Below are 24474 nucleotides of genomic sequence, written 5' to 3'. Positions count from 1 at the left end.
ATGGCAGAGAGCGGCTGGGACACGTTTCTCACATGCCTCGAGATTAACCCTCATGGGGACTTTGCTGTCAGTGAAGAGAGAGAAGAAAGACCAAAGTGCCGTTTGCCCCTCTCAGTGTGACCCTGAAGGACTGTGTCCAGGCTGGAGTTTTGTTCCCGCCATACAATCCTCCCCCAGATTGTCCTTTCTGAGCTCCAGCCAGGTGATGCTAAACACTCAGGTGGGAAAGACAAAAATCTACAACAATGTGTTTAAAACAAAGTTGATTTATTGGACATATATCCAGAATATTAAACTCCAGCCCAGCTATAGGGGTTATTAACATCAGCAGAAACAATCCCCACCTGTCAAAATGAACATGGTTCAGTCCTGGATGTGATTAACAGCAGCAACAACAGAATCCAACCCCTGCAGTCACTTGTGACCTCGCTGGTGTGTCAGCAGGTTGGATGAACGAGTGAATCCCTTCCCACACACGGAGCAGGTGAACGGCCTCTCCCCAGTGTGAGTGCGCTGGTGTGTCAGCAGGGTGGATGACACAATGAATCCCTTCCCACACACGGAGCAGGTGAACGGTCTCTCCCCAGTGTGAGTGCGCTGGTGTCTCAGCAGGGTGGATGACTGAGCGAATCCCTTCCCACACACGGAGCAGCTGAACGGCTTCTCCCCAGTGTGAACACGTTGATGGCATATCAGTTGCCCGGAACTTTTAAAGCACTTCCCACAGTCCGAGCATTTAAAAGGTCTCTCCCCAGTGTGAACTCGCTGGTGTGTCAGCAGGTGGGATGACTGAGCGAATCCCTTCCCACACACGGAGCAGGTGAACGGCCTCTCCCCAGTGTGAGTGTGCTGGTGTACAGTGAGGTCAGATGAGTGCCTAAACCCAGTCCCGCAGTGCGCGCACCTGAACGGTCTCTCATCAGTGTGAACACGTTGATGGCGTATCAGTTCCCCGGAACTTTTAAAGCTCTTCCCACAGTCCGAGCATTTAAAAGGACTCTCCCCAGTGTGAACTCGCCGGTGTATCAGCAGGTGGGATGACTGAATGAATCCCTTCCCACACTCAGAGCAAGTGAACGGCCTCTCCCTGGTGTGAACGGTGCTTTTTGCTTCCATATTCAAAGGCCGATGATATTCAGTTCCTGATGAATCGAGTGACTGTCAGATCTTGACGTGATGTTTGGTTTGAGTTTCCCGTCTGCAAATCCTCCTCTTCTAATACCCTGTAAAATGAATTTAAAACAGGGAGCGTGAGAGAGAACCCACTAAAGAGGCAGGTTGTGAAATTGAGCTCAATGAAACTGGTTATTTGTGGGGCCGGCACTAGAAAAAAAGTGACCATGAAAGCTGCTGGATTGTCATAAAATCCGACTGGTTCACTAATGTCCCTCGGTGAAGGGAATCTGTCACCTGGTCTGGGCCTCTGGCCTCTAGCGGAGGAGAGAGAGAGAGAGAGAGAGAGAGAGCGCGAGGTGGGAGCGGGAGGGGGCGAAGGAGATGGACTTTATACATCTGCAACTCGACCAGAACTTTGACAGAACCTCCAAAACCCGCAACCTCCAGCACCTAGAAGGACAAAGGCAGAAGGTGCATGAGAGCACTATCACCTCCAAGTTCTCCAAGTCACACACCATCCTGACTTGGACATATATCGCCGTTGCTACATCATCACTGGGTGAAAATCCTGGAACTCCTTACACAGCAGCATTGTGGGAGTACCTTCACCACACGGACTGCAGCAGTTCAAGAAGGCGGCCCACCATCACCTTCTCAACGGGAAAATGGGGATTGGCAACATATTCTGGTCATGCGAGCGACGCCCACATCCCAAGAATGAATTAAAACAAATCTGCAGATGTAAACTGGATTAAAAGCCTCTACAGAAATACATATTCCTAAAACAATACTCTTTTACATTGTAGGGACAGTGTCTGTGTAACAACCTAATCTCCCCCAGAATCCACCTTCCTTGACAGTCTCACATTGGAAATTGTTGGGTCCTCCCGGGCTCAGAATTACTGGGGGTTAAACCCAGCAGCTTCTCCTCCATCTCCACTCCAGCTCAAACTGAAGCAACAAAAAGACCTACACAGGCGGCCAGGGACCTACCTTCCATCAGCCTGCAATAAAACTCTTCCCGACAGCTGCTGACTAATGGCGGCCGCAGCACCCACAATTTACCGCGCCCCAGAAACCACTCTATCCAACTCGCTGATTTACCCGCTGAGAGTGCGCATGCTCCCCGGGGCCGCGGGCCATTCTGGGAGCCTGGCTCCTGTCCTTTGGCCGGAGTCGGACTTGGTGGAACCGGCTGAAGAAACCGGGAAGCGGCGGCTCAGATGGGGGAGGCGCTGTACCCTGGGTTTCCTGGTGCCAGGGCCCTGGCCGCACGTCTGCCTGGCCCGGCCGCTCTGATTCTGATTGAAGTTCTTGATGAGGTAACAGAGAGGGTTAATGAGGGCAATGCGGTTAACATGTTGTACATGGATTTCCAAAAGGCGTTCGAGAAGTGCCACATAATAGGCTTGCCAGCAAAGTTGAAGCCCATGGAATAAAAGCGACAGTGGCAGCATGGATACGGAATTGGCAAAGTGACAGGAAACAGAGTAGTGGTGAACGGTTGTTTTTCAGACTGGAGGAAGGTATCCAGCGGTGTTCCCCAGGGGTCGGTACTAGGACCACTGCTTTTCTTGAGATATATATATATATATATACACATACATACATACATACATACATATATATATATATATGAGTCGATCTGTCTGTCTGTCCTCAGGTGTGCATCTCTCCGGCAATGCGCTCGAGAGTTATAGAGCGTACCTACGCGCGCGTTACCTCCGAAGAAAGCTTACGCTTCCGGGTCGGTCGTAAGCGTATTTACTTTTCGGTCGCACGAAAATTGTTCGCGCCTTATGCAAAAAACCTTCAAAATTAAACTCATTATCTGCTACTTAGCATTGATTGACTGACGTCAAGGTTCGACCAATCCTGTGCCGTCATGATTGACCAATCCTACAGTATGGTCCCCTGATGGTTGGCCAATCGGTGTGTGTGTGTGTGGGCGGGACTAATCGTTTTCATCTCAGGGATCTGGCAGCCATTCTTTCACTACCATTACTTCAGCTTCCAGCTCAAACTACTTTGATCATCCAGCTTTGAAAAAGTTAGTATCTCTTTTAAAAATAACATAAGATTTACCAAAAACGTTTTATAAGTACTTTCACTTTCATCTTTCAAGGTATTAAAAGGTAGAAATGTTGCCCGGCAGCAGATTCACAAAGGGACAGAGACAGGGCCCAAAAGCCTGGGACTCGATTTAAAATGTTGCCCGGCAGCAGATTCACAGAGGGACAGACAGGCCCCAAAGCCTCGCACTCGATTTAAACCGCCCGGCCCAAAACAGCCCTGGCAAAGCCGGGCTCCCCCAGCTAGTATATATTATATCTATCTATCTAGGATACATCTGTCTGTCTATCTGTCTGTCTGTCGAGCTATACACTCTAAAGTTATAGAGCGTACCTACACGTGCATTACATCAAAAGAAACCTTGCGATTCCAGAACGGTCGTAAGCGTATTTACGTTTCGGCCGGACAAAAATTGCGCCCGCAGTATCCAAAAAACGTTCAAAATTCCGCTCATTATCTGCTCATTAGCATTGAGTTACATCGAGGTCGACCAATCGTATGGTCCAGCAACCCGACGGTCGACCAATCGCGGCGTGGCGGGGGCAGGTTCCTGGCGTGTGTGGGCGGGCCCCCCTAGAGTCGAGTGACAGGACGATTGACCAATCCTACGCTTCAGTGACCTGACGGTCGACCAATCGGTGCGTGTGTGGGCGGGCCTTATCGTTCTGAACCGAGGTGAGTCGACGCTATTGTGATTCCAAACTTTTCATTTCTTTTTCCCGCTTTCTGCGTGTTTTTCAAATCTACATTTCCACCAAAAAAAGTCGCTTTTAAAACACAAAATGTTTAAAAAAGTTAATTCATTTGCAAATCTTTTTTCTAACCTCTATAATTTTCCTACCTTTCACCGTTTTTCCAGGCAGGCCTCGAAGCCTGGGCGTCTGTTGCCCAGCCACGCCCGAGCTACGCACCGGCCATCCCGCTGGGCCCGATTCCGAACCAGCGGCCAGCCATCTTGGTAAAGGCTGGCTGGGCTCACTGCAAGCTCCTCGCGCTGCACGGCGCACCTCCACACAGAGCGCAGCCAGAGGGAAGCGAGCAGGCTCGGGGGGGGGGGGGGCAGGGCTCGGGAGGGGGAGCGGAGGGGGTTACTCCGGCAACCGGGCTCGCCAGCCGCAATCGGCCGTCTCAAGCCGCTCAGGCCCGGAGATCGGGAGGCGGAGAGTTACAAAGGCAACCAGGCCCGGCCAGCCGCAATCGGCCGTCTCAGGCCCGGCCTCGGAAGGGCGGGGCTCGGGCTCACCGGGGCGCTGCGCTCAGCATGTCAGTGCGTGGGGCGGCACGGAGCTCAGCGGAGCCATCGCCGGCAGAGGGTAGAGGGTCTGCTGGCTCCCCCCTCCCTTCCTCCGCCCCCTTGGTGACCGGGAGGGGTCGCTGTGCCGGACTCAGTCCAAACCGTCGCTCCCTGTGCGCATGCGCGGACTATCGTCTGTCAATCAACCATCAGCCAGAAGAGGTCGCTGGTGAGACCAGTGAAGAAAGACACACTTGCATTTCTATAGTGCCTTTCACCATCACCGGATGCCCCAAAGTGCTTTACAGCCAATCAAGTACTTTTGAAGTGTAGTCACTGCTGTAATGTAGGAAATGCGGCAGTCAAATAGCGCACAGCAAGCTCCCACAAACAGCAATGTGATAATGACCAGATAATCTATCTTTTTGTTAACTCTGTTTCTCTCTCTACGGATGTTGCCTGGCCTGCTGAGTGTTTCCAGCATTTCCTGTTGTTATTTCAGATTTCCAGCATCCGCAGTATTTTGCTATTATCCTTTTGTTACATTGATTGAGGGATAAACATTGGCTAGGACACCGGGGAGATTTCCCCTGCTCTTTCCCAACAAACCGTCTATATTGTCCTGTAGCCTGAGGCTTCCCTCCTCACTATTTACCACTCCACCAATTTTCATGTCATCTGCGAACTTACTGATCATACCTCCAACATTCATATCTAAATCATTAATGTACACTACAAACAGCAAAGGACCCAGACCCTGTGGTACACCACTGGACACAGGCTTCCAGTCACAAAAACAACCTTCGACCATCACCCTCTGCCTCCTGCCACGAAGCCAATTTTGGATCCAATGTGCCAAATTGCCCTGGATCCCATGGGGTCTTACCTTCTTGACCAGTCTCCCATGTGGGACTTTGTCAAAAGCCTTACTGAAGTCCATGCAGACTACATCAACTGGACTGCCCTCATCCACACACCTAGTCACCCCCATCGAAAAATTTAATCAAATTGGTTAGATTGATCTCCCCCTGACAAAGCTATGCTGACTATCCTTGATTAATCCTTGCTGCTCCAAGTGGAGACTAATTCTGTCCCTCAGAATTTTATCCAATAATTTCCCTACCATTGATGTTCGGCTCACTAGCCTGTAATTCCCTGATTTATCCCTACTACTACCCTTCTTGAATAATGGTACTATGTTAGCTGTTCTCCAGTCCTCTGGCACCTCCCCTGTGGCCAGAGGTTCTGAAAATTTGTGTCAGAGCCGCTGCAATCTCCTCCCTTGCCTCACACAGCAGGCTGGGATACATCTCGTCTGGGCCTGGGGGTTTATCCACTTTTAAGCCCGCTAAAACCACTAATACCTCCTCCCTCTCAATACTAATTTGTTCAAGTATATCACAATCCCCCTGCCTGATTTCTATGCCTGCATTGTCCTTATTCATAGTGAACACAGATGCAAAATATTTATTTAAAACCTCACCTACATCTTATGGCTCTGCACACAGATTGCCACTTTGGTCCCAAATGGGCTCTACTCTTTCCCTGGTTATCCTCTTGCCCTTAATATACTAACAAAACACCTTGGGATTTTCCTTTATTTTGCCCGCCAGTGTTTTTTCATGACCCCTCTTCGCTCTCCTAATTTCTTTTTTTAAGTACCCCCCTGCACTTTCTGTACTCCTCTCGGCTTCCACTGCTTTTAGTCCTTTGTATCTGCCAAAAGCCACCCTTTTTTTCCTAATCCATTCTTGTATGTCCATCTCCAGCACCGGTGTGTATCTGAGTCAATGGGCCTCTCTCTGACCATTCTCCGCAGTCCAACTCCAGGACCAGTGGGTATGAGTCAAAGGGACTCTCTCTGACCTTTCTCCCCAATCCATCTCCAGGACCAGTGTGTATCTGAGTCAATGGGAATCTCTGACCTTTCTCCCCAGTCCATCTCCAGGACCAGTGTGTATCGGAGTCAATGGGACTCTCTGACCTTTCACTCAAATCCATCTCCAGGACCAGTGTGTATCGGAGTCAATGGGGTTTTCTCCCCAGTCCATCTCCAGGACCAGTGTGTATCTGAGTCAATGGGACTCTGACCTCTCTCCCCAGTCCATGTCCAGGACTAGTGTGTATCTAAGTCAATGGGACACTCTCTGGGGGGAGGAGCTAAACACGATCAAAATCACTAAGGAAGTGGTACTCGGTAAAATAATGGGACTCAAGGCGGATAAATCACCTGGACCTGATGGCTTACATCCTAGGGTCTTGAGGGAAGTGGCGATAGGGATTGTGGATGCATTGGTAATAATTTTCCAAAACTCCCTGGACTCGGCAAAGGTCCCGGCAGACTGGAAAACTGCTAATGTAACACCCTTATTTAAAAAGGGCAGTAGACAGAAGGCTGGAAACTATAGACCGGTTAGCCTAACATCTGTGGTAGGTAAAATTTTGGAGTTCATTATTAAGGAGACAGTAACAGGACATTTGGATAATCATAATTTAATAGGACAAAGTCAGCATGGTTTTATGAAGGGGAAGTCATGTTTGACAAATTTGCTGGAGTTCTTTGAGGAAGTAACATATAGGGTGGATAAAGGGGAACCAGTGGACGTAGTGTATTTAGACTTCCAAAAGGCATTTGACAAGGTGCCATGCAAAAGATTATTGCTTAAGATAAAAAACCACGGGATTGGGGTAATATTCTGGCATGGATAGAGGATTGGCTATCTAACAGAAGGCAGAGAGTTGGGATAAAAGGTTCATTCTCAGACTGGCAATCAGTAACTAGTGGTGTTCCGCAGGGGTCAGTGCTGGGTCCCCAACTCTTTACAATCTATATTAACGATTTGGAGGAGGGGACCGAGTGTAACATATCAAAGTTTGCAGATGATACTAAGATGGGAGGGAAAGTAGTGAGTGAGGAGGACATAAAAAACCTGCAAGGGGACATAGACAGGCTAAGTAAGTGGGCAGAGATTTGGCAGATGGAATACAATACTGGAAAGTGTGAGGTTATGCACTTTGGCAGGAAAAATCGTAGAGCAAGTTATTATCTTAATGGCAAGAAACTGGAAAGTACTGAAGTACAAAGGGATCTGGGGGTCCTGGTGCACGAAACTCAAAAGGTTAGTATGCAGGTGCAGCAAGTGACTAAGAAGGCCAATGGAATGTTGGCTTTCATTGCTAGGGGGATAGAATATAAAAATAGGGAGGTATTGCTTCAGTTGTACAATGTATTGGTGAGACCGCACCTGGAACACTGCGTACAGTTTTGGTGTCCATACTTAAGAAAGGACATACTTGCGCTCGAGTCAGTACAAAGAAGGTTCACTCGGTTAATCCCGGGGATGAGGGGATGGACATATGAGGAGAGGTTGAGTAGATTGGGACTCTACTCATTGGAGTTCAGAAGAATGAGAGGCGATCTTATTGAAACATATAAGATTTTGAAGGGGTTGGATCGGGTGGATGCGGGGAGGATGTTCCCGATGATGGGTGAAACTAGAACCAGGGGGCATAGTCTTAGAATAAGTGGCTGCTCTTTCAAAACTGAGATGAGGAGGAACTACTTCACTCAGAGGGTGGTCGGTCCATGGAATATGCTGCCCCAAAAAGCTGTAGAAGCTACATCATTACATAAATTTAAAACAGAAATAGACAGTTTCCTAGAAGTAAAGGGAATTAAGGGTTACGGGGAGCGGGCAGGAATTTGGACATGAGTCTAGGTTCGGATCGGTCATGGCCCTGTGGGTAGCGGAGCGGGCCCAGGGGCCGTGTAGCCTGATCCTGCCCCTATTTCGTGTGTCTAATTCTGTTAGATTCAGCAGATGGTTCTGTGATAGTGGATTGGCGGTTAGGATCAGATCAGCCATGATCTTATTGAATGGCGGAGCAGGCTCGAGGGGCCAATTGGCCTACTCCTGCTCCTATTTCTTATGTTCTTATGACCAGTGTGTATCTGAGTCAATGGGACTCTCTCTGACCTTTCTCCCCAGTCCATCTCCAGGACCAGTGTGTATCTGAGTCAATGGGACTCTCTCTGACCTTTCTCCCCAGTCCATGGCCAGGACCAGTGTCTATCTGAGTCAATGGGACTCTCTCTGACCTTTCTCCCCAGTCCATCTCCAGGACCAGTGTCTATCTGAGTCAATGGGACTCTCTCTGACCATTCTCTCCAGGACCAGTGTGTATCTGAGCCAATGGGACTCTCTCTGACCTTTCTCCCCAGTCCATCTCCAGGACCAGTGTGTATCTGAGTCAATGGGACTCTCTCTGACCTTTCTCCCCAGTCCATCTCCATGACCAGTGTGTATCTGAGTCAATGGGACTCTCTCTGAACTTTCTCCCTCGCGCGGCCGCTTCGACCCAATGTTCCCAGAGATTGCCTGAGAGAGGCCGGCGCTGCTGTAAATGCCGGAGATTCTCTGATCCACACTCACCGCACCATCCGCCGCTCCTCAGTCCCGCCGCCATTTTATCTCCTTCCTCAAACCGGAGCCTCATCCGGGGACTGCGAGCAGCACCGAGCATGCGCACTGCGGGCACACAGCGCGCGCTTAAAGTCCCTCACGGAGTCCGTCTTTTCTATTGGCTGCGACTCGTAGATTGACAGCTGCGCTCACCAATCGCAGCCCGCAACGCCTCGGGGCCCCGCCCACTGCGTTAAAAGGCCGCCGCCAGCTCCGGGGTCACGTGGCTCCTGATCGGCCGTTCAACCGCCTCAGCGCGCGGGTGACGTCATAGCCCCGCCCACCCGCGAGCTCTTGTTGCCCAAGGTGCCGGCCGACTGCTGTCCCTTCTCCCCGGGCGGGCGGCGGCTGTCCTTCCCCCAGGGGGCGAACTCCTCTCTAACTCTGTTCTCCAACTGCTCCTCCCCGCTCCGGGCTGCGGCTTTTTTGCATCCATCGGCCCCGTCCAGCCCAGCCCAGCCGCGCCTTCTGATTGGCTGAAAACCCGGCAAATCTCGGCCTCTGATTGGCGCGTTTTTCAATCCGCTCCAACCTCGGACACCAACGAAAAAGGCGGCTTTTCGAATAAGAGCTCGTCTGTGAATCAGACTCGTTATTGTTAAAGTGATGGCCCTTTGTGGGACTGAATATTAACCAGTTATTAAAATCATTGCATCTGTGGGACGGAATAATAATCATTATTGTTAAAATCATTGCATCTGTGGGATTGAATAATAATCATTATTGTTAAAATCATTGCATCTGTGGGACTGAATATTAACCAGTTACTAAAATCATTCCATCTGTGGGATTGAATAATAATCATTATTGTTTAAATTATTGCATCTGTGGGATTGAATAATAATCGTTAAAATTATGGTATCTGGGACTGAATAATAATTAAAACTATGGCATTTGTGAGACTAAATAATAATCATTACTGCTAAAGATTGTCATCTGTGGGACTGAATAATCATTTTAATTAAAATTGTAGCATCTGTGAGACTGAATAATTCATTATTAAATTGTGAATTATGGCAAATTGATCCTTTAAAATGACTGGTTCCTGAATTGACAGATTTAATTTCATTTTAGCTTTTCAGCGACCCGCTTTGTACAAAACAGGGCAGTGACAATGCATCATTTTGTTGTATATTTGTTAAATTTCAATCTATTTTAAATTAACGATATACTGTATTACAAAAACGCACCAGCAAAATCTGAACATACGACAAAAAAATGAAAGTGGGGGTTAAATAAAGGATGATAAAACATTTTTTTAAACATTTCTTTATGCTGTCCATATTTCAAATGTCATTAGTCAAATGAAAATAAATAGTCCCTTCTGGATCTGGTGAGTGGCTCTGAAAAGAGCCTTTGGGTTGAGTTTTTAAGGTGGGAGGAACGAGAGGCTTTATTTGCAGCTGGTGTATTTGGTGACAGTTTACATCCCCTGCGAGACGGCGTGCTTGGCCAGTTCCCCGGGCAGCAGGAGGCGGACGGCGGTCTGGATCTCCCGGCCGGGAGGAGATGGTCCGGCGTGCTTGGCCAGTTCCCCGGGCAGCAGGAGGCGGACGGCGGTCTGGATCTCCCGGCCGGGAGGAGATGGTCCGGCGTTTGGTGCACTCTTTTGGTTGGTGCTTAAACAAATTGACTGTAAATTAACAAAAGTTCAAATAAAACTTAAACAAATCAAATTAAAATTTGGTGGTCCGGGTTGATGATGCACTCCAGTCCCCGCTACTCATCGATCTGGGTCCGCACAATCACACACTGGTTCTTGGTGACCAAATCCTATTACCTGGGATGTTGGGAAGTCCCAACATTTCACCAGTTCGCTGGAGACCACATTCTAAAATTCCATGTGTTTATAAGTGGGGCCACCTGGTTTATGGTGCCTGAATTTTAGTACCACGTTTTGTAGCAATTTCCCCAGCGTTTTGGAGGTTGTATTGTGCGATACCATCCATTGTTTTACGTTATAAAAATGTAAATTGGTGGTCTTGACAAAGACAATCTCAGCTCGGCTATTAAAAGTGTATCGGAAGCACACAATGGAAGCGAAAACAGCTCATTATTGTTGTTTCAACGTTGATTCTTACACATTCAAGTGGCGAAGACGACTGACCTACTGAAATCGTGTCAATAACTAACAGAATTTAAATGTTATCTACAAGGCATCGCCGCACCCGCAGGAGTTCATAAAGACGTTTGTAGTTTCACGATATGCACATTGCAATAAATACTTGCAGCAACAATCATCAGCTGCACGACAGGATTTGATTTCAACCATTTATAATTTTCAGATAGTCTCATTGCTGAAGCGAGAAATATAACAAAATGAACAATTTGAGGCAAAAGCTGCGGTTGCGGAGCTGGCTGAGGACTGTTGAAAGTGTTGCCCAGGCTGAGGACTCCTGGTCTTCCGATTCTCCCGCCCTACAATCTATCACAGCTCTGCTGCTGTCAATTTAACCCTTTAAAATAGGAGTTAAAAACCAATATTGGTTCGTATATTATATTATTCCTGGAAGGTATACTTCAGGAATTAAAACTCAATCGAAGTTTTAATAATTTCCAGTATTGTAATGGGGAAATAATTGGTTTTCTATTTTTCAATAAGGATGATTTTGGTCATTAACCATCGGGCCAATTGCAATGTTCCTTTTTTCACACACCCAACCCTCCGGTCCGGCTCTTTGTGAATGTTTTTTGTGGCTCTGAAAAGAGCCGTTTGATATTGAATTTTTTGAGGAAGTAACTGGTAAAATAGATGGGGGAGAGCCAGTGGATGTGGTGTACCTTGACTTCCAGAAAGCCTTCGATAAGGTTCCACACAAAAGATTATCATGCAAAATTAAGGCTCATGGGATTGGGGGCAAAGTATTAACGTGGATAGAGAACTGGCTGGCGGATAGAAAACAGAGAGTTGGAATAAACGGCTCGTTTTCGGAGTGGCAGGCAGTGACCAGCGGGGTGCCGCAAGGATCTGTCCTGGGACCCCAGCTGTTCACAATATATATAAATGATCTGGATCAGGGAATTGGATGCAATATTTCCAAATTCGCTGACGACACTAAACTAGGAGGAGGGGTGGGCTCTGATGAGAATGTCAGGAGGCTACAGTGCGATTTGGACAGGTTGGGGGAATGGGCGGATACGTGGCAGATGCACTATAATGTGGATAAATGCGAGGTTATCCACTTTGGGGGTAAAAACAGGAGGGTAGATTATTATCTAAATGGCAATAGATTGGGAGATGGGGAAGTGCAGAGGGACCTGGGTGTTCTTGTGCACCAGTCACTGAAGGAGAGCATGCAGGTGCAACAGGCGATTAAGAAGGCAAATGGTATGTTGGCCTTCATATCAAGGGGGTTCGAGTATAGGAATAGGGATACCTTACTACAGCTGTACAAGGTGCTGGTGAGACCGCATCTGGAGTATTGTGTACAGTTTTGGTCGCCCCATCTGCGGAAGGATGTTCTTGCCATGGAAAGAGTGCAACGGCGATTCACCAGGCTGATACCTGGAATGGCGGGAATGACCTACGAAGAGAGATTAAATAGTTTGGGCTTGTACTCACTGGAGTTTAGAAGATTGAGAGGGGATCTCATCGAAACATATAAAATTATGGCAGGCCTGGACAGGCTGAATTCAGGGAGAATGTTTCCAATGCCCGGGGAGCACAGAACCAGGGGCCACAGTCTAAAAATAGTGGGCAAATCATTTAAAACAGAGATGAGGAAGAATTTCTTCACTCAAAGAGTGGTGAGCCTGTGGAATTCCCTGCCACAGAGGGCTGTGAAGGCTAATTCAATAAATATTTTCAAGAGAGAATTGGATATATTTCTGAAGGCTAAGGGGATTAAGGGTTACGGAGAAAAGGCGGGGACGGGGTACTGAACTGGTAAGATCAGCTATGATCTCAGACGAAGATCAGCCATGATCTCATTGAATGGCGGAGCAGGCTCGAAGGGCCGAATGGCCTACTCCTGTTCCTATCTCTATGTTTCTATGTTTCTATGTCTTCATCCTCTGATTGGTCTCCCCTTTAGGAGCTGTCCTCTTGCTCTGAGCAAACTTGGCTTTCTTTCTCCGACAGGGAGGTCTCCTCCTGAGCGGAGGTTTGGTCCGCTTCCTGCTTCGGTTGTTTGGCCAGCTTTCTCGCCTTTGCACGCTGGCGTTTGCCTTTCCCTTCGGCCCTGGCCGCCTTCCTCCCCTTGGGTTTGTGGGCGGTGGCCCTCCTCGCCCCCTTCCTGGCGGCGCCCTGTTTCTTGGTCTTCCTGGGCGAGCCTCTGCTCCTGGGCGCCGCTTTCCTGACCACACCTTGCTTCATCCTCCTCCTCCTTTCCCTGGCGGCGGCGGCGGGCTCCCTCTTGGGTTTCTGCTCCTCCTCCCGGTCGCCCCACCTCTTGCTGAGCCTGAAGGAGCCCGAGGCACCGGTGCCGGTGGGCTGCAGCAGTGAGTCTTTGGTCACCAGGCTCCGGGCCGCCTGGTGGACCCGCCAGTTGTTTCTGGCCACGTCGTAGCCGCGGCCCGAGAGGACCTTCTTGAGAGCCGAGAGCCCCCGGCACTCCTTGCTGGCCGCCACCGCCTCCAGGATCTGTTGGGACACGGTGGTGCCGCGTCTCCTGGCCGGGGGTGCAGTCCTGGTCTTCCTCCTGGTGTTCCTGGCAGGGAGAGTGTCGGCCATGGCTTGGGCTGGGACCTGTTCTCTCTCTCTCTCTATCTGAGTGTGTGTTGGGGGATGAAGAGTTTCCAGCAGCCGGCGCTATTTAACCAGGCGAACCAGACGCTGCTGAGCCAAAGGTCTCATCTCCTGAAAAATGCCCTCCAACAAAACACAAAACAAAGTCGCCTTCTTTCCAAAGCGTGTATCACCTCAGAGCGATGATATATCCACAGAGACATTCTCTCTCGCTCTTTACGGAGGTCACTGACCACCATCAAAGACCCTACCCACCCCAGCCACAGTCTGTTCGCCCTCCTGCCATCTGGGAGACGCTACAGATGCATTCGCACCCGAACGAACAGATTTAGCAACAGCTTCTTTCCCAGGGCTGTCATCCTACTGAACTCCACAAATAAACTCTAAAGCCTGCACATCTGCCAATGCACTTTATTATGTTTATGTTTATGTATTACAAGCCAAATGAATGTTGAATGTTAAATGTCTTAATCTAAATGTACACTCTCGGGAGCCGCAAGCCTACATTTCGTTGTACTGCACTTGTGCACTAACAATGACAATAAAGTTGATTATTATTTTTATTAAGTTCTTCTGAATCTTATGTTTTTTTCATGTATCTTTAGCTCAACTCTCTGTAAAGACTTGAGCGTCTCTTCATCTCTTTCCCCCGTGAAACGTCTTGGGACGTGTTTCGACCTTAAATGTCATTTGTAAATGCGAGTTGTGCAGATTTCTTGATCTGGGGAAATGTGTCCGTCTTATCTCCTACTCCAAGTCGCGGTCTCAATGATTTCTTGTCTCCAAGTTCTCCCCTTCCCTGTACAAAACAAAGGTCTTCCTAAACCGAAATGTGGCGTCACTGAACATTAATGCTTGAGCAACCTCCTATTTTACCCGCTTTTTTCCACAATATTGGCGGTCCGGCAACATTGATCGTCGCTGTACTCCTGGGTTTCAATATCAAGAGTAAATTCTTCAACTGGCAGGGAAGAGCCTTGGTTTCAACCGAAATCCTTGTTCTCGGAGTTATTGAGCGCCGATTGCCCCCTTCCCCGTGAATTCCCCAATCCCTTCAGGGACTTATACTCAAAAGAAATGCGAATTAAAACAGCTTTCATAAATAGAACGCACCCCATGTAGATGGATGAACCGGACGATTAATTTAGCAATTCATTGCATTAACATACAGCCTAACAGAAGTATTTGTTCAGGGGTCTCGGTTTTGTTTTATAGCTCCGTTTTAAGGCTTTGCGAAGTGGCTCTTAAAAGAGCCGTTTGGTGATTTAATTGCAGGTTTTATTTTGGGAGGGGGACTCTACTTGGAGCTGGTGTATTTGGTGACCGCCTTGGTCCCCTCCGAGACGGCGTGCTTGGCCAGTTCCCCGGGCAGCAGGAGACGGATGGCGGTCTGGATCTCCCGGCCGGGAGGAGATGGTCTGGTGTTTGGTGTAATGGATCAGGCGGGAGGCCTCGCAGGCGATGCGCTCGAAGATGTCAGTGAGGAACGAGTTGATGACACTCATGGCCTTGGAGGAGATGCCGGTGTCGGGTCGGGGTGGACCTGCTTCAGCACCCTGTAGATGTAGATGCTGTAACTCTGCTTCCTGCTCCTCCTGTGCTTCCTGTCCCCTCTCCTGGTCATTTTCATGGCGGTTTTCTTCGAGCCCTTCTTGGAGACGGAGCCCTTGGCACCGGCTGTGGTGGAACTGGTGGAAACAGCAGCAGCAGTCGGCATGGCAAGCCCTTCAATTCCTTCTCCACCTCGACTGGTTAATAAAAACACAAAGCAACATCGAAATGGAGTCCGCAACCCCTCCTTTATATACACAGCTTTATCCTAATGACGGATGCCAAATTGTCTATTCCAATTGGCTGATCCTTGACACACCACATGTTCAGTCTGCACAAATCACAGTCACCTATCAAGTTTTTTTTGCCAGAAGCCGCTGCCACGCAAGGAATGGGGAAACCTTAATTTGCTGGAGCAAAACCCCGAAGCTATATATATATATATAAAATCTCATACTCTCATGTGACACGTCCACATTAAATGTCTTATGCGAAATACATTCATTCGAGCCACAACAATTCTGGAACTCCCCATAATATACAAATTAGACAGGTCCCAGAAACTACAAAAGAGATTGTCTAAGAAAGAAATATATGCACTTAATCGCTTCTGTTTAAGAAAGGCCACTGCAATATTAGTTATTTACTGAAATCCTTATGGCATAGTACACAAATGCTGAACCTGAGGCAATTTATTTGGTATTTAAAAAGATTCTCGGTATGTAGGCATTGCTGGCAAGGCCAGCTTGTATTGCCCATCCCTAATCGCCCTTGAGAAGGAGGTGGTGAGCTGCCCCCTTGAACTGCTGCAGTCCGTGTGGTGAAGGTACTCCCACAGTGCTGTTAGGGAGGGCGTTCCAGGATTTTGACCCAGTGACGATGAAGGATTGGCCGATATATTTCTAAGTCAGGATGGTGTGTGACTTGGAGGGGAACTTGGAGGTGGTGGTGTTCCCATGTGCCTGCCGCCCTTGTCCTTCTAGGTGGAAGAGGTCGCGGGTCTGGGAGGTGCTGCCGAAGAAGCCTTGGCGAGTTGCTGCAGTGCATCTTGTCGACGGTCCACACTGGAGAGTATTCCATCACACTCCTGACTTGTGCCTTGTAGATGGTGGAAAGGCTTGGAGTCAGGAAGTGAGACACTCACTGCAGAATACGCTGGAAACATGAGGTAAAGTAGGGCGACATGGATGATCGTATGGAGCAGAAACACCAACACAATTCCAACTCTTAATCCAATGACTACCAATCATTTCTGTGACTATTTTTTCTCCAACTCATTCTAGTCTGCAAGATGCTTCACGGCGGCTGCAGCTGGTTGCAAAGTCTCCCGAGAGCTGGAGGACAACCGCCAGGATCATTCGAAGATTCTCGGGTTTATCGGCCGCAGCAATGATTTAAAAATAAAGATATTTATTGTATAATTCTGGAACAACCTCTTTCATCTGAAGGGTGTGGTGGCTCTGAAAAGAGCCTGTTGTTTCGGTTCACGCGGGTAGTATTTCTGTTTGGGGTTTTCAGCCTTGGCCGCCGCCCGTGGGGCTGCTGCCGCCTTCTGGTCTTGGCAGCTCCCGGGCTTCCTGCCCCTGGAGGGGACCTGGGCCCCCGACGGCTCCCGGGTCGCCCGACGGGCCTCGCCCCCTGGCGGACCCCGCCCGCCCTCTTCTCGGCCTTTCTCCAGCGGGCGGCAGCAGCAGGATCACCGCCCCCCCGGCCTCCTTCCTCCTCCGCCCCCTGGGCTTGTTCTTGCCGGCCGGCCGCACCAGCGAGGCCTCGGTCACCAGGCTCCGCACCGCCTGCTTCACCCACCAGTTGATGCGCGGCATGTCGTAGCCGGCGGCCGACAGCGCCTGCTTGACGGCGGCCAGCGACAGGCCGCGACGCTCCCTGGAAGCCGCCACCGCCTGCAGGATGTGGCCCGACACCGTGGGCCCGCCCGCCGGCCGCGCCCTGGGCTGGGCTCCTCCTCTTCCTGGCCTTGCGGCCTCGGGCCGGGCCTTTGGTCTGGTCGCCCGAAGCCATTTTACTTTGTCGCTCAGTCAGCGCCTCCACCCCCCCTCCACCCCCCCTCCTCCGGCTGCTCCGCGCTCCTCACAGCGCCGAGTCCAGATGCTCCGCTCAGCGCCTCCCCCCCTCCTCCGGCTGCTCCGCGCTCCTCACCGCGCCGAGTCCAGCTGCCGATCGGCGGCGGCGGCCGCGCCTTTTGTAAGCACATGGCGGACGGTCCAGAGGCAACTCCTCCACCGGGACCCGGCGCGTGGCCGAGCGCCGCCTGCGACTCTTTCTGTGTGAGTGTGAGCGTGAAAAGATTTGGCTGCATTCTTCAAACCTTCAACCCCTCCCTCTCCCGAGGCGGGTGCATCCCATTTTGTTGCATTCTTCAAACCTTCAAACCTTCCCTCTCCCGAGGCGGGTGCATTCCTTTTGGTTGCATTCTTCAAACCTACAACCCCTCTTTCACCCGAGGCGGTGCATCCATTACATTAACCATGCGAACTAAACTTTGAATTCGGGTTTGCCTCACACTGATTACTCCATTCCGCGACCGGTGGGCGCCGCGGGGACTGGAGTGCATTATCAACCCGGACAATCAAATTTTAATTTAATTTGTTAAGTTTTATTTAAAGTTTTATTAATTTACAGACATTTTGTTTAAGTACCCAATCAAAAGAGTACACCGATTACTCCTCAGATAACGAAGCAGTCCCTGCCCGCCTGCAGCAAGACCCGGACAACATTCAGGATTGGGCTGATAATTGACAAGTGCCAGACAATGACCAGCTCCAACAAGAGAGAGAGCCTAGCCACCTCCCCTTGACATGCAATGGGACTGCATTCTTCAAACCTACAACCCAACACCCACCTCCCCTCAATGGGCAGGTGCATCAAATTTGGCTGCATTCTTCAAACTTTCAATACCCCCCTCCCCCTCCCTGGGCGGGTGTATCCGATCTGGTTGCGCTCTTCAAACTTTGAATTCGGGCTTGTCTTACACCAATTACTCCTCAGGCAATGAAGCAGTCCTTGCCCGCATGCAGGAAGACCTGGACAGCATTCAGGCTTCGGCTGATAAGTGGCTAGTAACATTCGCAACTCACAAGTTTCAGGCAATGACCATTTCCAACAAGAGAGAGTCTAGCCACCTCCCCTTGACATTCAACGGGATTATCATCACGTCACAGTTCAAGAAGGCAGCTCAAGGGCAATTAGGGATGGGCAATAAATGCCGGCCTTATCAGTGACGCCCACATCCCATGAATGAATAATAAAAAAAGATTGAACCATATTTTAAAACACGTCACAACAGGATTAAACAGCCTATTACTCAGCATACAGCAAACAAAGCCTATTTAACAAACTACAGGAAACATAACTCATGACCGAAACTACAGCAAAGTCTCCCGATAATAGTGTGTTTATTTCTCCAATGAAATGCCGTGAGTGGAGGATAGTTCCATAATAGAAATGATATGCTTAAAATTAATCCCAGTCATTTACAGCTGTGTGGTCTCCAGGCATGATTGATGCAGGTATTTCCAAATCATCTCCAATCTGCCTGGTGCTTGAAATATCACTATATGCAGTCATGTGAAAATCGTGTTTCCGACATTACAACAGCGACTGCACTTCAAAATACTTCATTGGCTGTACAGCACTTTGAGACATCCTGAGGTCGTGAAAGGTGCTGAGGGCGGTGTCAGGGATGCTTAAGTCCAGTCCAGCTGAACTTGCTCCCGGTGCAGTCCCACATTGCCCCGCCTGCCATTCACCACGATGCCACCGTGCTCCATGAGATGGAAGAAATCATGAGCAACATCGACCTTCCCATTCACAAAGACTGGATAAACCCACCCTATATTCCTGTACTAAGATGGTGAGAAATCCCCTGTGTGGAGAGTGAGAATACAATAACTGAGACATTGATTGTCTCTCCCGGGCACTAGGACCCGGTTGGAAGCTGCGTCCACACTATGTTCCTGTACTAAGATGGTGAGAAATCCCCTGTGTGTAGAGTGAGAATACAATAACTGAGACATTGATTGTCTCTCCCGGGCACTGGGACCTGGTTGAAAGCCCCATCCACACTATGTTCCTGTACTAAGAAGGTGTGAAATCCCCTGTGTGTAGAGTGAGAATACAATAACTGAGACATTGATTGTCTCTCCCGGGCACTGGGCCCGGTTAGAAGCTCCGTCCACACGATGTTCCTGTGCTAAGATGGTGAGAAATCCCCGCTGTGGAGAGTGAGAATACAATAACTGAGACAATGATTGTCACTCCCGGGCACTAGGACCCGGTTGGAAGCACCGTCCACACTATGTTCCTGTACTAAGATGGTGAGAAATCCCCGGTGTGGAGAGTGAGAATACAATAACTGAGACATTGATTGTCACTCCCGGGCACTGGGACCCGGTTGGAAGCCCCGTCCACACTATGTTGCTGTACTAAGATGGTGAGAAATCCCCTGTGTGGAGAGTGAGAATACAATAACTGAGACATTGATTGTCTCTCCCGGGCATTGGGACCCGGTTGGAAGCCCCGTCCACTCTATATTCCTGTACTAAGATGGTGAGAAATCCCCTGTGTGGAGAGTGAGAATACAATAACTGAGACATTGATTGTCTCTCCTGGGCACTGGGACCCGGTTGGAAGCCCCGTCCACTCTATGTTCCTGTACTAAGATGGTGAGAAAGCCCCTGTGTGGAGAGTGAGAATACAATAACTGAGACATTGATTGTCACTCCCGGGCACTGGGACCCGGTTGGAAGCCCCGTCCACACTATGTTCCTGTACTAAGATGGTGAGAAATCCCCGGTGTGGAGAGTGAGAATACAATAACTGATGCATTGATTGTCACTCCCGGGCACTGGGACCCGGTTGGAAGCCCCGTTCACACTATGTTGCTGTACTAAGATGGTGAGAAATCCCCTGTGAGGAGAGTGAGAATACAATAACTGAGACATTGATTGTCTCTCCCGGGCACTGGGACCCGGTTGGAAGCCCCGCCCACTCTATGTTCCTGTACTAAGATGGTGAGAAATCCCCTGTGTGGAGACTGAGAATACAATAACTGATGCATTGATTGTCTCTCCCGGGCACTAGGGCCCGGTTGGAAGCCCCGTCCACACTATGTTCCTGTACTAAGATGGTGTGAAATCCCCGGTGTGGAGAGTGAGAATACAATAACTGAGACATTGATTGTCTCTCCCGGGCACTAGGACCCGGTTGGAAGCCCCGTCCACACTATGTTCCTGTATTAAGATGGTGAGAAATCCCCTGTGTGGAGAGTGAGAATACAATAACTGAGACATTGATTGTCTCTCCCGGGCACTCGGACCCAGTTGGAAGCCCCGTCCACACTATGTTCCTGTACTAAGATGGTGAGAAATCCCCTGTGTGGAGAGTGAGAATACAATAACTGAGACATTGATTGTCTCTCCCGGGCACTGGGACCCGGTTGGAAGCCCCGTTCACACTATGTTCCTGTACTAAGATGGTGAGAAATCCCCTGTGTGGGGAGTGAGAATACAATAACTGAGACATTGATTGTCTCTCCCGGGCGCTAGGACCCGGTTGGAAGCACCGTCCACACTATGTTCCTGTACTAAGATGGTGAGAAATCCCCTGTGTGGAGAGTGAGAATACAATAACTGAGACATTGATTGTCACTCCCGGGCACTGGGACCCGGTTGGAAGCTCCGTCCACACTATGTTCCTGTACTAAGATGGTGAGAAATCCCCTGTGTGGAGAGTGAGAGTACAATAACTGAGACATTGATTGTCTCTCCCGGGCACTGGGACCCGGTTGGAAGCCCCGTCCACACTATGTTCCTGTACTAAGATGGTGAGAAATCCCCTGTGTGGAGAGTGAGAGTACAATAACTGAGACATTGATTGTCTCTCCCGGGCACTGGGACCCGGTTGGAAGCTCCGTCCACACTATGTTCCTGTACTAAGATGGTGAGAAATCCCCTGTGTGGAGAGTGAGAGTACAATAACTGAGACATTGATTGTCTCTCCCGGGCACTGGGACCCGGTTGGAAGCCCCGTCCACACTATGTTCCTGTACTAAGATGGTGAGAAATCCCCGGTGTGGAGAGTGAGAGTACAATAACTGAGACATTGATTGTCTCTCCCGGGCACTGGGACCCGGTTGGAAGCCCCGTCCACACTATGTTCCTGTACTAAGATGGTGAGAAATCCCCTGTGTGGAGAGTGAGAGTACAATAACTGAGACATTGATTGTCACTCCCGGGCACTGGGACCCGGTTGGAAGCTCCGTCCACACTATGTTCCTGTACTAAGATGGTGAGAAATCCCCTGTGTGGAGAGTGAGAATACAATAACTGAGACATTGATTGTCTCTCCCGGGCACTGGGACCCGGTTGGAAGCCCCGCCCACACTATGTTCCTGTACTAAGATGGTGAGAAATCCCCGGTGTGGAGAGTGAGAATACAATAACTGAGTCATTGATTGTCTCTCCCGGGCACAAGGACCCGGTTGGAAGCCCCGTCCACACTATGTTCCTGTACTAAGATGGTGAGAAATCCCCTGTGTGGAGAGTGAGAATACAATAACTGAGTCATTGATTGTCTCTCCCGGGCACAAGGACCCGGTTGGAAGCCCCGTCCACACTATGTTCCTGCATTAAGATGGTGAGAAATCCCCTGTGTGGAGAGTGAGAATACAATAACTGAGACATTGATTGTCTCTCCCGGGCACTAGGACCTGGTTGGAAGCCCCGCCCACACTATGTTCCTGCACTAAGATGGTGAGAAATCCCCTGTGTGGAGAGTGAGAATACAATAACTGAGACATTGATTGTCACTCCCGGGCACTAGGACCCGGTTGGAAGCCCCGTCCACACTATGTTCCTGTACTAAGATGGAGAGAAATCCCCGGTGTGGAGAGTGAGAATACAATAACTGAGACATTGATTGTCACTCCCGGGCACTAGGACCCGGATGGAAGCCCCGCCCACACTATGTTCCTGTACTAAGATGGAGAGAAATCCCCGGTGTGGAGAGTGAGAATACAATAACTGAGACATTGATTGTCACTCCCGGGCACTGGGACCCGGTTGGAAGCCCCGTCCACACGATGTTCCTGTACTAAGATGGTGAGAAATCCCCTGTGTGGAGAGTGAGAATACAATAACTGAGACATTGATTGTCTCTCCCGGGCACTAGGACCCGGTTGGAAACCCCGTCCACTCTATGTTCCTGTACTAAGATGGTGAGAAATCCCCTGTGTGGAGAGTGAGAATACAATAACTGAGACATTGATTGTCTCTCCCAGGCACTGGGACCCGGTTGGAAGCCCCGTCCACACTTTGTTCCTGGACTAAGATGGTGAGAAATCCCTGGTGTGGTGAGTGAGAATACAATAACTGAGACATTGATTGTCTCTCCCGGGCACTAGGACCCGGTTGGAAGCCCCGTCCACACTATGTTCCTGTACTAAGATGGTGTGAAATCCCCTGTGTGGAGAGTGAGAATACAATAACTGAGACATTGATTGTCACTCCCAGGCACTGGGACCCGGTTGGAAGCCCCGTCCACTCTATGTTCCTGTACTAAGATGGTGTGAAATCCCCTGTGTGGAGAGTGAGAATACAATAACTGAGACATTGATTGTCACTCCCGGGCACTAGGACCCGGTTGGAAGCCCCGTCCACACTATGTTCCTGTACAAAGATGGTGAGAAATCCCCGGTGTGGAGAGTGAGAATACAATAACTGAGACATTGATTTTCTCTCCTGGGCACTGGGACCCGGTTGGAACCCCGTCCACACTATGTTCCTGTACTAAGATGGTGAGAAATCCCCAGTGTGGAGAGTGAGAATACAATAACTGAGACATTGATTGTCTCTCCCGGGCACTGGGACCCAGTTGGAAGCCCCGTCCACACTATGTTCCTGTACTAAGATGGTGAGAAATCCCCAGTGTGGAGAGTGAGAATACAATAACTGAGACATTGATTGTCACTCCCGGGCACTAGGACCCAGTTGGAAGCCCCGTCCACACTATGTTCCTGCATTAAGATGGTGAGAAATCCTCTGTGTGGAGAGTGAGAATACAATAACTGAGACATTGATTGTCACTCACGGGCACTGGGTCCCGGTTGGAAGCCCCGCCCACACAATGTTCCTGTACTAAGATGGTGAGAAATCCCCTGTGTGGAGAGTGAGAATACAATAACTGAGACATTGATTGTCTCTCCCGGGCACTCGGACCCGGTTGGAAGCCCCGTCCACACTATGTTCCTGTACTAAGATGGTGTGAAATCCCCTGTGTGGAGAGTGAGAATACAATAACTGAGACATTGATTGTCTCTCCCGGGCACTGGGACCCGGTTGGAAGCCCCATCCACACTATGTTCCTGTATGAAGATGGTGTGAAATCCCCTGTGTGGAGAGTGAGAATACAATAACTGAGACATTGATTGTCTCTCCCGGGCACTGGGACCCGGTTGGAAGCCCCGTCCACACTTTGTTCCTGTACTAAGATGGTGAGAAATCCCCGGTGTGGTGAGTGAGAATACAATAACGGAGACATTGATTGTCTCTCCTGGGCACTAGGACCCGGTTGGAAGCCCCATCCACACTATGTTCCTGTATGAAGATGGTGTGAAATCCCCTGTGTGGAGAGTGAGAATACAATAACTGACACATTCATTGTCACTCCCAGGCACTAGGACCCGGTTGGAAACCCCGTCCGCTCTATGTTCCTGTACTAAGATGGTGTGAAATCCCCTGTGTGGAGAGTGAGAATACAATAACTGAGACATTGATTGTCTCTCCCGGGCACTGGGACCCGGTTGGAATCCCTTTCCACTCTATGTTCCTGTACTAAGATGGTGAGAAATCCCCGGTGTGGAGAGTGAGAATACAATAACTGAGAAATTGATTGTCTCTCCCGGGCACTAGGACCCGGTTGGAAGCTCCGTCCACACTATGTTCCTTTAATAAGGTGGTGAGAAATCCACGGTGTGGAGAGTGAGAATACAATATCTGAGACATTGATTGTCTCTGCCGGGCACTAGGACCCGGGTGGAAGCCCCGTCCACACTATGTTCCTGTACTAAGATGGTGAGAAATCCCCGGTTTGGAGAGTGAGAGTACAATAACTGAGACATTGATTGTCACTCCCGGGCACTGGGAACCTGTTGGAAGCCCCATCCACACTATGTTCCTGTACTAAGATGGTGAGAAATCCCCTGTGTGGAGAGTGAAAATACAATAACTGAGACATTGATTGTCACTCCCGGGTACTAGGACCCGGTTGGAAGCCCCGTCCACTCTATGTTCCTGTACAAAGATGGTGAGAAATCCCCTGTGTGGAGAGTGAGA

The 24474-nt window shown here is 49.6% G+C and overlaps 2 protein-coding genes across 2 annotated transcripts in view; both read right to left on the bottom strand.

The window, feature by feature from the left end:
- Window positions 1-24474, bottom strand: part of LOC147091836 (uncharacterized) — a 1030142-nt gene that overhangs the window by 99974 nt on the left and 905694 nt on the right. The gene's annotated exons all lie outside the window — the stretch shown is intronic.
- On the bottom strand, window positions 290-9267 carry LOC147091865 (uncharacterized). Its single transcript, XM_085976574.1, has 2 exons — window positions 8857-9267; window positions 290-1223 (listed from the first exon to the last, which is right to left on the bottom strand). Exon 2 carries the CDS (start codon window positions 1114-1116, stop codon window positions 415-417), a length of 702 nt encoding a protein of 233 aa, XP_085832700.1. The 5' UTR covers window positions 1117-1223; window positions 8857-9267; the 3' UTR covers window positions 290-414.

This window comes from Somniosus microcephalus, unplaced genomic scaffold (assembly GCF_052327205.1).
Source record: "Somniosus microcephalus isolate GS21.2 unplaced genomic scaffold, FLI_Smic_1.0 unresolved_chr3, whole genome shotgun sequence".
Taxonomy (NCBI): Eukaryota; Metazoa; Chordata; class Chondrichthyes; order Squaliformes; family Somniosidae; genus Somniosus; species Somniosus microcephalus.
The sequence above is the reverse complement of the archived record's forward strand: the minus strand, read 5'-3'. Positions and strand labels throughout refer to the sequence as shown.